This window comes from Urocampus carinirostris, chromosome 16, assembly GCF_059441175.1.
Source record: "Urocampus carinirostris isolate Australia breed hairy pipefish chromosome 16, RoL_Ucar_1.0, whole genome shotgun sequence".
NCBI lineage: Eukaryota > Metazoa > Chordata > Actinopteri > Syngnathiformes > Syngnathidae > Urocampus > Urocampus carinirostris.
The window spans coordinates 6829989-6846448 of record NC_142364.1 but is presented as its reverse complement, the minus strand read 5'-3'; the positions used below and the strand labels follow the sequence as shown (position 1 = coordinate 6846448).

The 16460-nt window shown below is 38.6% G+C and overlaps 2 protein-coding genes across 3 annotated transcripts in view; both read left to right on the top strand.

The window, feature by feature from the left end:
• The window catches only part of ermp1 (endoplasmic reticulum metallopeptidase 1), a 46075-nt gene extending 37582 nt beyond the window's left edge, over positions 1 to 8493 (top strand). The window contains exon 15 of the mRNA XM_088355561.1: positions 2400 to 8493. Within this exon, the coding sequence (XP_088211687.1) occupies positions 2400 to 2573 (174 nt within the window). The 3' untranslated portion in view covers positions 2574 to 8493. The remainder of the gene's footprint in view (positions 1 to 2399) is intronic.
• A 2627-nt stretch (positions 8494 to 11120) lies between these two features.
• ric1 (RIC1 homolog, RAB6A GEF complex partner 1) overlaps positions 11121 to 16460 on the top strand; it is a 41175-nt gene continuing 35835 nt past the window's right edge. For both annotated transcript variants that reach the window (XM_088319657.1, XM_088319656.1), the window contains exons 1-2: positions 11121 to 11606; positions 14731 to 14838. In XM_088319657.1, the coding sequence (XP_088175783.1) occupies positions 11466 to 11606; positions 14731 to 14838 (249 nt within the window). In that variant the 5' untranslated portion in view covers positions 11121 to 11465. The remainder of the gene's footprint in view (positions 11607 to 14730; positions 14839 to 16460) is intronic.

The window sequence follows — 16460 nt, the reverse complement described above, 5'->3', positions numbered from 1 at the left end:
TTTTGCAGTACAACCAGCTCAGTAGCCTAGATGGTAGTGTGCCCGCTTTGAGACTGGGAGGTCGCTGGTTCGCGCCTCGGCCGAGACATACCTAATTGGTATAATGGCGGCGCCCTCTGGCTGCGGCTGCATCGACTCGCTACAACGGGTCAGGTGTATCGACATTTCGTTCTGTGTACATTGTTACAAAGAATGACAATACAAAGGAAATTATTATTATTATTATTATAAGTCATCTTTAACCCCTTAACGTTAGACTGTTGATCAACAAAGTGTTCGGAATTGCATATTAAAATGTACCGTTTACCAAATTGTTCGAATTAGTTATCTGACTCCATTAACCAAACGCAACCTACATTCACCTAACAATGCGCGCTTGTTTCTTGATGGAAAAGATGGACAAGAGACCGGCAGTTCCACACGGGGGCAGATTTAATTTCATTAGCAATTTAACTTACTGAACTCCATCGAATATGGCCGAATTAGTGTCGCTCGTGTCTCTGTCAAGCCTCCTCTCTCTCGTTCTCTCGTTTTCTTCTCTCAGCCCACGTTTTTCCGCAAGATGGATTGCCGGCTCCTCCCATGGGCGTGCCAATGAAGCCTCCACGGCTCCACCAACTCGCATGTCCACAAAAACTCAAAACAACACCGAGCGTTTCTACGTCATCAGGGCCTTGTTCTCAAAACATCGCTTGCCGTCCTCCGTCAGAGTCCTGTTATCAAAATTCCCTAGTCAAAATATTCTGCATTTGGAACGGAGTGACCTGTCATTGAACTATATCCTACTCGGTGAAAATCTTCATTGCACTCAATAAATGTAACTTGTATTCTATCGTATAAAATCTTTTATAGTCAAATGTATAAAATCGTTCAAAAGTCGTGTCCTCACGATGTCACCAGTCACTGAAATACATGCAATACATAACATTGGAAAGTTTAAACTGTCACTGTCATGACCATTTCAAAATGTACTCATCACAGAAACATCATGATCGGTCTGCAACAAGATATCCAAAAACTAAAGAGCTGGTATAACTCCCCAAAAAGTGCTGTGAAATTACACTGGAACGATTATACAGAAACATAGTCTGTTTACATTAACTAGAGTCCAAAAATTTACTCAAAGCACAAGATAATGCCTACAGATTAAAAAAAATCTGCCTAAAAGCATTCCGGAATCATTTGACAATCCTTATTGTACTGTTTTTTATGTTCCATAATTCCCCTATAAAACTAAACAGACTCATCAGATGATTTCCAATATGACCGTTAGCCTCAGACCTTTTCATTTACACCACTCTCGGGCAAACTGCCCAAAAGTGCTGTGAAATTACTCTAGAACGATTATACAGAAACGTGGTCTTTTTACATTAACTAGTGTCCAATATTTACTCAAAACACAAGATAATGCCGACAGATGAAAAAAAAAAATCCGCCTAAAAGCATTCCAAAATTGTTTGGCGATCCTTTTTGTACTTCGTTTGTTTTGCTCCATAATTCCCCTATAAAACTAAACAGACTCGTCAGATGATTTCCAATACGACCGGTAGCCTCGAACCCTTTCATTCATACCACTCTCGGCCAATTCCAAGGTTTTGTTCACAGTCCTTTGACAAACCAATAAGGGCCTGTATTGAAAAAAAACTCGACAATACCTACTTCGGCTTCAAAAATCTTTCGCCAATAGTAACCGATTTGAATGATGATGGACACATTGGTTAGCCAATCAAATTCCCGATGTAATCGTATTCAATTTTACAGGCTGTATTCAAATCAGAGCAAAAAAATAAACGTTAGTAAATGCAACTTGGATCCATTTTCACCCCTGATCATCACCTGCGAGTGTGCACAATCAGGGATTGACTTCTGGAGAAAAAAGTCAAATCTTTACAACTCTTTTACAATATCTAATAATTAATGAAAGCAAAATACGCGGTTGGAAAGGTTCATGGCTGTAAACTGGTCGTCTCCTTGGATAGGGATTTTTGGCGAATTTTACAGTAACAATTAGGGGTTAAAGAAAAGATGCGCTTAAATGCTACTTGGATCCATTTTGACCCTGATCATCACGTGCAAGTGTGCAAATCAAGGTTTGACTTCTGAAGAGAAAAGTCAAACCTTCACAACTCTTTTACAATGTCTAACAATTGATGAAAGTAAAATACACGGTTGCAAAGGTTCATGGCTGTAAACTGATCGTCTCCTTGATTGGGGTGCTAATTTTATAGTAACATTTAGGGGTTAAAGAAAAGATGCGCTACAATGTTGCGATTGTTTCTTTTAGAAACAAAAAAGTACATTCACAAGAATCCTAAAAATGATGTACTATATGTATTTGTGTATAACGCGCACAATACCAATATGAAATTGACAATGTATTTATCTCATGCCCTTCAAAGCCCAGCGAAACGTCCCCATCGGGCCCCGACGGGATGATCTCGGTGGCCATCTGCACCCACTACTTCTTCGGGAAGGACCAGAAGACGCCTGAACTGGTAGAGCTCCTGCACCAGTTCCCCTCGTGGGCCTTCCCTTCCTATTGGGTCAGCACCTACGATTTGTACCGATACTGAGGCGCCGATGCCGGGTCTCCGATGCCTTTAACACAAAAACACACGTGCACAACCCGAGACCCCCGACATCACTGTGTCAGTAGGAGCAAAACCAGTCTATTTAGTTGATCTCTAATCTGTGGTGCCTTTTCCTCCCCTTTCTTCCCTCACATGCTAACGAGCTAACATGCTACCTCTCCTCTTCATCAGCATACTGTACACTGTCAGCACGGAACTCGTTCCTTTCAGATTTTCTTTAGAATCGGCTCGGAGGGGTTCCAAATCGGGGTTTTCGGGCACAGTTAGGGTTCGGAATACCCGAACTCGCTGATGATGATGCTACCTCTCCTCCACTGTCAATTGAAGATCATTTCTGAAACTGGAATATTTCGGAGGGGGACCTCCCACTGGATAACGTTAGCATCCGAGCTAACCCATGCGGAAACGTGTGCCTGGAAGTTCCGGAAAATATCAAGCTGTGAAAACCCCGTTCTGTGTTTGTTGTTGTCGTTTGTGGGACATCCAGGCGAGAAGACGCTGTCAAAATCATACCAAATTAACTGGTTTCATCAGATTAGGGTTTTAAAACATTGCACAAAGGTAGTGGTTCTGCACCCAAAAACTAACAGTTCAGGAGATTTAGATTGCAGTTACAGATAATTCTGGTTCTAAATAAGCAGGGTTGGGTAGGGTTACTTTAACTGGATTACTTTCAATGACTTTTGGATGACTCTAATACCAAATACGCTAATAAAAGACAAAAGAAACTAAATATGAATAAAATGATGACTCACAACACGTGGTAAGCTTTCTCTCCTGGCTTTGATCTCCGGCAAAACTAACATCAAATGCGACAGAAACAAAATGAAAAGAAATCCAAACAGCTTGCCAACATCATTTTTGCCATTCCATGTATTCCGTTACTCCCCAAGCCTGCACAAAATTTAGTCATTTTATTTATATTTAGTTTCTTTTGTCTGTTATTAGCATATTTGGTATTGGAGTAATCGAAAAGTAATTGAAAGTAATCCAGTTAAAGTAACCCTACCCAACCCTGTAAATAAGGATAACCAATTGGTTTATGAATTGCACAAAGGTATCAGGTTAGGTTTTTAAATAAGATTCCAAATTAGGGTTTAAAATCTGATTTATTCTGGTCCAGAATTTGGATTTGAAAACTAGTGTGTGAATTCAACAATGGTTTCACTTGTGGGTTGGAAGTAGGGTTTGAAATTAGGGTTGAAAACAGATTCAAATTTAAGGGGTCTGAAATTAAGGTTTCAAATCAGCATTTTTAGGGTTGAAAATATGGGATTAAAATGTAAAGTTAATTCGACATGATTGGTATTAACCGTGGTTTGAAATCAAGAGTCGAAATGAGTTTTAGCTAGCAGTTGGGCTTCCAAAGAATTTAGGGTTTAAAATTCTGGATTTTGGATTAGGCTTTCACGTTATGTTTTCAAATCTGTATTTTCAAGATATGGATTGAGGTTTCAAATTAAGGTTTGTAATTCGGATTTAAATTTGGGGTTTAAAATAATGAATAGTGTTTTAGAGAAGACTTAAAACAAGGGTTTATTATCAGGATTTTTGATTAGGATCTCAGGCTACGGTTTCAAATTGAGGTTTTCAAAATGTTGTGTTTAGGTTTCAAATCAGGCTTTGGGATTTCAATATATGGTTTCAAAATGCGGTTTTCAAAATATAGATTAAGAAATCCAAATAAGGTTGAATTACAAGACATGATAAGATTATATTATAATTTTAAATTTATCACATCCATAAAGAATTTTAGGATATTTTCAAATCCCATCAAATGTTTACTTAATATTTCATTTAATGGCAGCTTTATGGTTTTGAAAAAAAATATGAATTCAAATTAGATTATCTTAAAAATAGGGTTTTGAATCAATTAAGGGTTTAAAATCTGTTTTTTTTAATTAAAATTTCAAAACGGTTTAAAATCTTCAAAATACAGATTAAGGTTTGAAAATAAGGTTTGAAATCAGCCTTTATAATTAGGATTTCAAGATGTGGTTTCAAAATGTGGATTTCAAGTATGGATTACGGTTTCAAATTGGGGTTTGAAAGCACGTTTTAAAATGTTGGTCTGAAGAGTTTCACCTTAGATGTCAAAAGCAGGCTTAGCAACTTGACACATTCATGATGTTTCATAAATTTCAATGCAATTTAGTATCAAGTTAGGATTACAAATTAAATTGAGTCAATAATGGGGTTTCAAATTCATTTAGGGTGTTGAACCAGGTTTTTAGATAGGTTTTAAAAAAATTGGATATGGGTTAAGGTTTGAAACTAAGGATTTGAATCAGGCTTTAAGATTGGGATTTCAAGTTACAGGTTCGAAACAACTTTCATAATTGGATTGAGGTTTCAAATTCAGGTTTAAAATCAGGCTTTCATATTGAGTTTTGGAATCAGGTTTTAAATAAAGAATAGAGTTTTGATTTAATCCTAAATCAGAAATAAAATCCTGGCACAATCATGAATACATTTAAAAACTGCTTTCGGGTTTTTGAATCTGTTTGAATTGAAGATTAAGGTTTGAAATGGAGATTACAAAAGTAAGGTTTCAGCCCAGTGTTTGATCATGAATGAAGCGCACACATAAGCAGCCCCTCGTTATGCATTTTGGCAGTAGTTCACCACCATCACCGTCACTTTCAACAACCAGCCTGCTGCTGTTGTGCAGATGATGTCAACTGACAACAAAAACACACCTTTGCAAATCACACATTTGCATGAGAGGCCGTTTGAAAAGTAAATCATACTTGCTCTCACATATGCACAAGTATTCTCTTACAGACACAGTCATACCTATGCACAAACTATACTATACTTTCCAACAAATGCAATGATACTCTCATACACTATTATACTCTCTCCCACATACTACTGTACTCTCATACATACACTAATATAGACACACAAGCACACATTATACTGATACTACTATACTCTCATACACACACTACTAAGACTTTCACACACATTATACCACTAATCCTTTTCACATAGCATTAAAATTCTTACTTATGGTAACCAAGGTGATGCACACTGATCCTAGGATAGTAGTATTTGTGAGAGTATAGTACTGTGTGTGTGACAGCATAGTAATGTATGTGTGAGAGTAGTGTGTTTATGAGATTATAGTAATGATTGAAAGAGTATAGTAGTGTGTGTCTGGGGGTTGTAGTAATAGTAGTGTGTATGAGATTATAGTAATGAGTAATTGAGTAGGTAGTGTGTGAATGAGAGTATAGTAATGAGTGAGAGTATTGTGCGTGCGCATGAGAGTTTAGTAATACAAAAGAAAGTATAGTAGCGTGTGTATTAGATTATAGTAATAAATAAGTGAGACATTAGTGTGTGTGTATATGAGAGTATAGTAACAGGTGAGAGAGTATTGTGCGTGTGTGTGAGAGTATAGTAGTGTGTGTATGAGATAGTAATGGGTGAGTTCGTAGTGTGTGTGTGTATGAGAGAGTATAGTAGAGAGTATAGTAGTGTGTGTATGTGATAGTAATGAGTGAGAGAGTATAGTAAGAGTATAGTAGTGTGCCTATGAGATAGTAATGAGTGAGAGTATAGTAGTGTGTGTATGAGATGGTAATGTATGAGAGAAAGTAGTGTAGTGGTGTGTATGGGAATAGTGTGTGTATGCAAATATAGTAGTGTCTATGAGAGTACAATTGCATGCTTGCGCAAATATAGTAGTGTTCGTGCATGGGTATGACTATGAATGAGCGTATGTTTGTGCATGTTAAATGAGAGCAAGTCCGATTTACTTCTCCAATGGTCTCTCTTCCTCCCCTCCTTCCTTCCTTTTTATATATAATATATACAATGAAGAAAAGAAACATTTGAACACCCTGCTATTTCTCCGACTTGGAAATCATGGAGGGGTCTGAAATTTTCATCGTAGGTGCATGTCCACTGTGAGAGAGATAAACTAAAAAGAAAAATCCAGAAATATAGCTTCAAATAAGTATTTGAACACCTGAGAAAATAAATGTTAATGTTTGGTACAGTGGCCTTTGTTTTCTATTACAGAAGTCAAACGTTTTTCACCAGCTTTGCACACACTGCAGGAGGGATCTTGGCCCACTCTTCCACACAGATCTTCTCAGTCAGGTTTCAGGGCTGTCGCTGAGAAACACGCAGTTTGAGCTCCCTCCAAAGATTTTTGATTGGGTTCAGGTCTGGAGACTGGCTGGGCCATGCTAGAACCTTGATAGGCTTCTTATGGAGCCACTCCTTGGTTTTTCTGGCTGTGTGCTTTGGGTCGTTGTCGTGTTGGAAGACCCACCCACGACCCATCTTCAATGCTCTGACTGAGGGAAGGAGATTGTTCCCCAAAATCTCAAAAAACAAGGCTCCAGTCATCCTCTCTTTAATGCAGGGCACTCCACTCGTCCTGTCCCATGTGCAGAAAAACACCCCCTAAGCATGATGCTACCACCCCCACACTTTACAGTAGGGATGGTGTTCTTCAGATTGTACTCTTAATTCTTCTTTCTCCAAACACAGTGGAATTATGACCAAAAAGTTCTATTTTGTGCTCATCTGACCACAAAACTTTCACCCATGACTCCTCTGTATCATCCAAATGGTCCTATGCAAACTCAAGACGAGCCTTAAAATGTGCTGGTTTAAGCAGGGGAACCTTTTTTGCCTTGCAGGATTTCAAATCATGACGTCTTCGTGTATGACCTACAGTAACCTTGGAAACGGTGGTCCCAGCTCTTTTCAGGTCATTGACCAACTCCTGTCGTGTAGTTCCGGGCTGATTCCTCACCTTTCTTAGAATCATTGAGACCTTAGAGGTGATATCTTGCATAGGGCTCCACTCCGATTGAGATTGACTTGAGCTTCTTCCATTTTCTAATGTTGGCTCCAACAGTGGACCTTATTTCACCAAGCTGCTTGGCAATTGCTCCATAGCCCTTTCCAGCCCTGTGGACTTGTACAATTTTGTCTGGTGCTCTTTGGTCTTCGTCATGTTACAAGTTAATGTCTTACTTTTTGTATGGGGTGGACAGATGTCCTTATGCAGCTAAAGACCTCAAACAGGTACATCTGATTCAGGATGATACATGGAGTGCAAGTAGACTTCTAATGGACTGACTAACAGGTCTTTCAGGATCCAAATTCTAGAGGATACGCAGGTTTTGAAATACTTATTTGCAGCTGTATCACACAAATAAATTGTTTAAAAATCATGCATTGTGATTTCTGGATTTTTCTTTTTAGTTTATCTCTCTCACAGTGGACATGCACATATGATGAAAATTTCAGACCCCTCCATGATTATTAAGTGGGACAAATAGCAGGGTGTTCAAATACTTATTTTCTTCACTGTAAAGATATAATATCACATCTTTTTCTCACACTGCAAACAAGCACAACCCAGATGTGCTTTGCACTCAAACTCACCCACCGAACAGTTAGACATGACAAAACGGCCGACACACCCAAAGACAAAAGTATCGGGACATCCTGATTTTTTTGCAAGCGTTGCACAAGTCCGCCTACAAAGGATCCGATCCTACTTATGGTGTTTTATTTGTCGGGAAAACAAAAACATACCACGTGGGAGCCATGTCAGAATGTCTTAAAACGTATTTCTCCCTTCCAAGTTGAATGTCCTGAGTTCATTTTGCCTTTGTTATATCCTTTCATCTGCAAAACGTTTTTTTTCTTTTGTTTTTTTGTTTTTTTACATTTTAATAAGCGAGACGGATTCGACACTTTACCTCCAACTGCTGTTTGGTTTTTGCTTTCTTGTCGTTACAAAAAAATGCAGTTCGAGCAGCGATGGACTGTTTGGGATCGTTGCTTCGGGGTTTGTTTATTACTTGGATTTACATGATAAAGCTTGAATAAAATGAGCACTTGGAATTAATAAAAAAGAAATAAAGAATGTTCTTGCAAGTTTATTATCTTACGTCACCTTTGTGAAATCTGTTGGGCGGCACGGTGGGCGTCTAGCCCCACGGTGCAGAGATTCAGGGTTCAAGTCCAGCTACCACAGTGTGCATGTTCTCCCCGTGCGTGTCGGGGTTTCCTCTGGGCACTCCGGTTTCCTCCCATATTCCCAAAAACATGCATGTCAGGTTATTGACCGGTCCAAATTGTCTCTACGCGTGAATGAGCGAGTGAATGGTTGTCTGTCCCAGTGTGCCCTGCGACTGGCTGGCCGAGGTCAGCTGGGATGGGCTCCAGCTCCCAGCGACCCTACTGAGGATAAGCGGTGCAGATAATGGATGGATGGATAGATTTGACTTCATCATTGATATCAACCTTGTACATCACTGTACAACGAGATTAGACATGGCACTCCAGGGTAAATGTGATTTAAAAACTTTGAAGAGAAAAAAAAAGATAGACTATAATGACAAACAGGCAATAATTATTACAATGTAGTGCTTAGTAATTAATAATAGTAATAATAATAATGCAATGAAGAAGAATAGTGCATTGTAACAATGGTGCAATGAAGTGCAATAACGTTCGGCAACAGCAGTTAAAATATATATAATTCACAAGGTATGTATATATAATACTACAAAAAATACTACGCAGTGGTCAGCGCATGTGCGGCACAGTTCATGTCTTGGGAACCTCCTGCGTGGGTTCAAATCCAGCTCCAGACTTCCTGTGCGGAGTTTGTATGTTCTCCCCGTGCTTGCGTGGGTTTCCTCCGGGCACTTTGGTTTCCTCCCACAATCCAAAAACATGCATTTCAGGTGAATTGGCCGGTCCAAATTGTCCCTAGGTGTGAATGAGCGAGTGAGTTGTCTGTCCCCGTGTGCCCTGCGATTGGCTGGCAACCAGTTAAGGGTGTCCCCTGCCCACTGCCCGGAGATGGGCTCTAGCAACCCCGCGACCCTACTGAGGACAAGCGGTGTAGCTAATGAGATAAGATGATATATACATATATATATATATATATACATACATATATATATATATATATATATAAACAACGAAAAGTAAAATAAATCCATGATTTTCGCAGATATGTTTTCACAGTTTTGTGCGTTCAGGGTTGTGATGGCCCTGTTGAAGAAGCAGTCTCTGGACCTCTTTTTCCTTGATTTGAAGTATTATTACTGTCGTTGTATTTTGATATTCTTGCAATATTTCTGTAGTATTATTTTTGTGGTGTTTCTGTTGTTTTATTTATGCAGTAGTATTTTTGTTTTATAAAATCACAACAGTGTTTTTAATAGTATTTCTGTTGTATTTTTGAAATACAGGGTGTCTCAAAAAAATGTACTCACTCATAGAATGACGAGAAAACCTTTCTTTATGAACATAGAGTGAAGTGAAATAGCATCGAATACATGAGACAAATGTAATTGAAGAATCATGTTCACAAATGTTCAAAGTGGTGACCATTATTGTCCAGACAACGCTGATGACGCGCAAACGTCGCGAAACACATAAAAAGAGTGAGTACATTTTTTTGAGACACCCGGTATTTCCAAAGTAGTGTTTTGGTAGTAGTCCTATAGTATTCCATACTAATATTTTTTTGTATTATTTTGTTAGTGTTTGGTGGTATTTCTTTTGTATTTTATTAATTTCCAACTACAGTTTAGTTGGATTTTTTGTTGAATTTCTGGTGTACTACATGTGTAGTTGGATTTTTTATTTTATTACTGCTGTGAAATGTTTGTGCTCTTTCTATTGAAGTATTTCTGAAATATTTCCAAAGTTGTATTTCTGTAATATTTTTGTAGTATTTACATTTTAAGTTACTTTTGTAGAATGTCTTATGGATTTTTGTCGTATTTCTATAATATTTTGTAGCATTTACATCGTAAGTTACTTTTGTAGAATGTTTTCATTATTTTTGTAGTATTTCTCAAGTATTTTTGTGATATTACTACAGTTGTAGTTTTTGTGGAGTAATATGTCTATAGTAGTGTTTTTTGTATTGTATGACACTAATTGTAATAGTATTTTTTTGTAGTGCTTCTGTAATATTTCTGTTGTATCTACATTGTAAGTTACTTTTGTAGAAGGACTTCAATATTTTTGTAGTATTAAGTATTTTTGTGATATTACTGTAGTTTTTGTGAAGTAATATTTCTGTAGTATTTTTGTATTGTAATACTGTAATAGTACTTTTGTAGTATTTCTATTGTGTATTTTAATTTCAGAATGAAAGCAAAACAATGTACAGTATTAGATGCCGTTTTTAAAAGCACTAAATTTCATATTTAGTTTATTCGTCATTTTGCATAATTTTATCGTAGTATTTTTGTTATAGACACACAAAGGGACAACGTTGAAGTCCCCCATTTTTTTTTAATTAATACTACTTTATTTACATATAATAAATAGTCATTTTATTTCCACCATTTTGGTTTCCAGCTTGATGGAAAAGTTCAATATCAATTTTGCGCTAATAAAAACAACCACCAGATGTCAGTATCAACAAACCATTTCGCCTCGGCGCCTGGGAGTGACGTCACATGTCAACACCAGCAACTTCTTGGTTGTGGCCAATCCGCATCGAGCAAAAAAAAGATGGCGTCGGTGAGGAGGCACCGAGCAGCGAGAACCGAGCGTCGAACGTTCGGTAAACATCACCGTAACCGAGTCCACGTTCACTGAGACAACCTTTATTCCCCCACGCGCGCCGCAAAGACACCTTCTCCGTGTGGGAGTGTCGCTGTTACTTCCCGTGGGTTCGTGTTTTCGGCCCCCGGGGGGAGCTCGTGAGCGTCAAGTTTGGAAAGCTTTGCTAGCTTAGCCGTGTAGCTTTTTCGGCTGAGGTATTTTCTATTTCAACTTTTTTTCCTCACTTCATGACCCAAAATGCCCAAAGTGGCTTAAAAAGGACACTCGTGGTGGGGCTACAAAGGGGTCCGCTTGGCTGTGATGTATTTCCTCACTGGCTGGCCACGGAGGCTCCGGTCCCCACTGAGGAGCACCGAGGAGCCCTTCCACATCCAGCCGAGCTCCCAGCGCTTCTACTTCGCCTTGCTTTCCGAGACGCAGATCAGCATTTGGTTCAGTCGGGTAAGGGAGCTTGAATGGTTTCAAATGTCAAATGTGTCATGTTTGTGGAATAGTGCAGTGGGTAGTAATTATACCAGGCCACAAAGAAAAACAGTTTTTATTTCCTGCTTCATCTATAATGTCATTTACAAGTCAAGTCATTTTTATTTGTATAGCTCTTAATCACAAAGAGTCTCACAGGGCTGCACAGGTTATTACACAGACTATTTTTCCAGACTATTATTACATCATCCCCTGATCTGGAACCAACATGAGGGCAAGGAAAAACTCAAAAACCTCAACATGAGGAAAATGAAGAAACCTTGAGAAGGGACCGCACATGTGGCATCCCCTTTTCAGGATTACCAGACAGCAAAGGATGTTGCAATCACATATAATACAGAGATATTGTCCACGAAAAGTATAGGTTATTCATATGCTATAGAGTAGAAGTTTGTTTTAAGCTTAGATTTGAACATTTCCACTGAGGTTGCAGATCGGATCTCAGGGGGGAGAGCATTCCACAGCACCGGTGCTCGGATGGAGAACGCTCTCGAACCAGCGGAACACTTCTTGGCTCTTGGGATCACCGAAGAACGGCGCTCTCAGAACGAAGGCTTCGGACCGGAACATAGGGGGGAATCAGATCTGAAAGATATGAGGGAGCAGGTCCATGTATGATTTTGTATAATACTAAGAGAACCTTGAAATCACATCTTAGGCTAACAGGGAGCCAATGCAGGTTAGCCAAAATCGGCGTGATGTGATCAGACTTTTTTGTCCTAGTTAAAAGCTTCGCTGCAGCATTTTGTACCAGCTGAAGACTCTTGATTCTGGACTCCTGGAGACCGGAGAGTAGTGCATTACAGTAATCGAGACGGGAGGTAACAAACGCGTGAATTATAATCTCTGCATCCGACAGACAGTATAGGACGAATTTTAGCAATGTTGCGAAGATGGAAGAAAGCGGTTCTAGTAATTTTCTTCACATGTGTTTGGAAGGACAGGTCGGGGTCAAATATGACACCTAAATTTTCTGTATGTGTGATGTGACATTTGTCAATGTCCACAGCAGTTTTTGAGAATTAAGTCAAGGCATTTAGATAATGCACTTTTTTAATCCAAAAAGAACTCAACCTTTGGGGATAATGCACTTTTTAATCCAAAAAGAACTCAACCTTTGGGGATAATGCACTTTTTAATCCAAAAAGAACTCAACCTTTGGGGTTATCGCAGTGTCAAGTCACATTTATTTATATATCCCTTAATCACTAAAATGTTTCAAAGGACTGCACAGGATTACAATTACACCATTACCTGATCTTAAACCAACATGCAGGCAAGGAAAAACTCAAAACCTTACAGTGAGGAAAAAAGAAACCTTGCGAAGGGGCCTCACAAGTGGTAATCCCCCTTCCAGGATGACCAGGGTGGAATAGATCTAGCATTGAGTTACAGTACACAAACATAGTAAACATCAATCAAAGAGAACACTAGGTAATATGTTGAAATTTGCCCGGAAAGAGCATGACAGTAACAACGTCCCCAGCCTGTAATTTAGTCCAGAAAGTCCATACCTGCAACGACGACAAGTCGGAAGTGCTTCTCTGTTATTTCAAAAGAAGAAATCCTCTCGCCAAAAGCACCCAAGCCACCACCCCGCATAAACAAATATTAAGGGGTAATAATCTAATGTATCCGGGCAATGATAGTGATCAGACAAAAATATTGCTGACCACATTTGCACAAAATCGGATGCATTGGGAAATGAGCCTCGACTGCGGCAGTGAGCGCGCCAAATTCTAACCACTATAATCTTTATTGTCATACAAAACTACAATGAAATCAAAGGGCTACGCCCACCTTGCAAGAAAACAATTTAGAGAGAGGCTGTCAAGCTACTAGATCACCAGGAATGTTGATGATATAGGAGAGGCTTTAGACCAGGTATGTCAAACGTACAGATTTAATCAAACCTGCCGTAAATTTCTGAGCAAGTAAATCTCTAGGGCATCTCCATCAAGAGTGATGAATTTAAACAATAAAAGCGAGCAATGAGTCTCTCTAGCTGCTTGAGGGCATTGTTGAGTTTGTATAGTGTGCTGAGTTGGTTCAGGTGTAAACTGTATCCACACAACTAATAAAATAAACCAGTTAACACATTCAATGCCATGAAAATTGTTTTCCCCATAGTTTGTGAATACATGTGTTGTGTTTAGCAAATATTCCTTGTCTTCCATGTAGAGTAAGTGAGTACAAATATAGGCTGAATGATAAAGCAAAATATTGAAAAACAAAGCTAAAAATTGGACTTTCTTGTTCTGGACATTCTTTTACTGATCCAGCCCGCCTCAAAACAGAGTTTATCCTTTTCTAGATTTTATCTCATATTTACACCCAAGTTTGTCCAATGGGGCCATGAATTCAGTTATTACAATGTAAACTATGATCACAATACCTAGAATTAAATGTTCAATGTACCTAATGTCCGGTTCATCATCAGATACACGAAAATGTTTTTTCCCCCGTTTTGTTTTTTGCATCTATCTTTCAAGACCGTAGTGTGATTAAAATGATGTCTCATAATGAGATTTATTTAACACAGATTTACTTAACATATCCATCCCAATATGCAATGAGATCATTATTAGTAGGCATGTAATTTGTTTGTGTGTTCAGATAATGCTGACATTAAGTTTTATTTCGGCTACAACACTATGGCGGAATCAAGTCGGACAATTCTTTCAGTTTAATGTTACTTGATCTTTTTTTTAACCCTTGGAATTTTCCGTAACCAAATCGTATTGGTATTTTACTGCTGAATAACCACAAAAATGCAATTGAGATTAAACTGATATGAAATGTACATATTATTTATGAGACTCATTTTGTTGCTGCTAATTTACCAAGTTCGGTTCTCACCAACCAGTCTTGACTCCATTTCAAAAGCGCTATCTGCTGCTGAGACGTTATGTAGTTACTGAGTTGAATGGTAGATTGCTGTGCCGGCTGGCTGCCGTAATTCTCGTAGGTGTTGCCAGGCTAAGAATTTCATCTGCTGGCCGTTATAGGATTTTACCTATAGTTATGTGTCCACATATGGTTGTGCAATGTTTAATGGACATTTTTCCCCTTCCACTCGCAGCCCAGTGTTTTGATAGCGAGCTACATCGAGTCAGCCAAGGCAGCAGCACAGTTTGGATCTTACCAGCAGGCCGAATGGAAACCAGACGACTCGATGATAGCGGTTGTGGTGAGTGAATTCTAGAGCCAATTTTGATGTTGTAGTTTGGGGGTTTGACATTGACGGGATATTCCGGACTACAAGGCGCACTTGATAACCCCAAATGGGCCAGGAATTTGAATGCGCACTTCATGATCTGGTGCGTCTTATGTACGGAATAAATTGGAAATTGATTGCTACTACAGTATTAACCATATTTGTGTCATTAATGATCAGTCGATAAGATACTTTACGCTGACCATAATTGCATAACAATGGTGGCAACAGGAATCAAACCTGGATAGCGACACTAGGGAGGCCAAATCCTTACAACCAGGCCAGTAAGGACATAGACGATGTTGGAAAAAGGCAGTATGTCTTCTCTCATGATCAAAATATTTTTAGTTATAGTACTAGATAAGAGGAGCTATCTGCAAAATGTAATTAATAGGAAAGATGAAGGGGTAGGGAAAATAAGCATCTGCTTCTTACTACCCCTTTTCGAACATGCTCTGTTAACATTATTTTTGTTGTTGAGTCATTGTTTTTGTCCTGTTTTTATTTTCTAATGTTCAAAATATTTTTTTCATTCATTCATTCATTCAGAGAAATGTTAGAGGAATGACAAATGGCAAAAAGTATAACAATCGGTAGGATTTTTTTTTTTCTTTTACTTTTTCTTCGCTAGTATCGAGCATTGTAAGTTGTTGAATATGTGCGGCCATGTGTTTATTCATTACTTCCCACAATGCCTTTTTCTTTATTCACGTCAAAACAACCGCATTACTTCCCTCAATGCTTTTCTCCTTTTCAGTTCAGAATCTGGAGCGCTTTGTAAAAACTTTGTGAGTCTGCGATAGAATTATCTATTTCAGTGGTTCCCAACCTTAATGTCTGGCAATATTCTTGCGGCCCGGCCAAATGATAACATCAACAATTTGTTACTGTGACTAAAAAAAACAGTGTGATGAAGAAGGCTTATGCCTTTTCAGCTGTCGTTTGTATTTCTAGTGGTGTAGTAGGTAGGGTCTGGCGATCTCCCTGCCTTGTTCGATTCCAGGTGCATCCAATGTTATGCAGTAGTGATCAGTGATACATTCTGGTATTAATGTAGTATTGAAACGAGATTCATTTTTAATAAATGAGAAATTGTAAGTGTTAAATTTATATATATTTTGTAGGATTTCTTTAACCCGTGTTTGAGACTTGGTTCTCACAATTTGTCACAGGCTTTCGCAGAAGCTATAAAATCCGTCTGTGCCTTTGTCTGAACCTTAGGGCCTTTCATCGTTCCTCATTTGCCTGATCTTAAGGGCCGTCTGACATTATTGGGGGTTATTAGAGCTGCTATTTGACCAGAGAACTTTAGAGTGCAACCAACCTGCTAAAAGAGCCTAACGGCAGTAAATAATAGACTGTTCTTGAATGTCCTAATGAGTTGTGGTCCTTATCTACTACAACACTGTTGTGGTATCGATCCCACTAAGTTAATCAAAAGGGGGCGGTTGACAGACTGCAATGTTTGTTTACACGGCAGTTGTTTGAAAACAATCTATTCAAAACTATGGCATGATTTTTCTAGATTTCGCTGAAAAGTAATCTTCGAATAAATTTGGAAAAAAATGTGGAAAAATCATTTGATTATCATTATG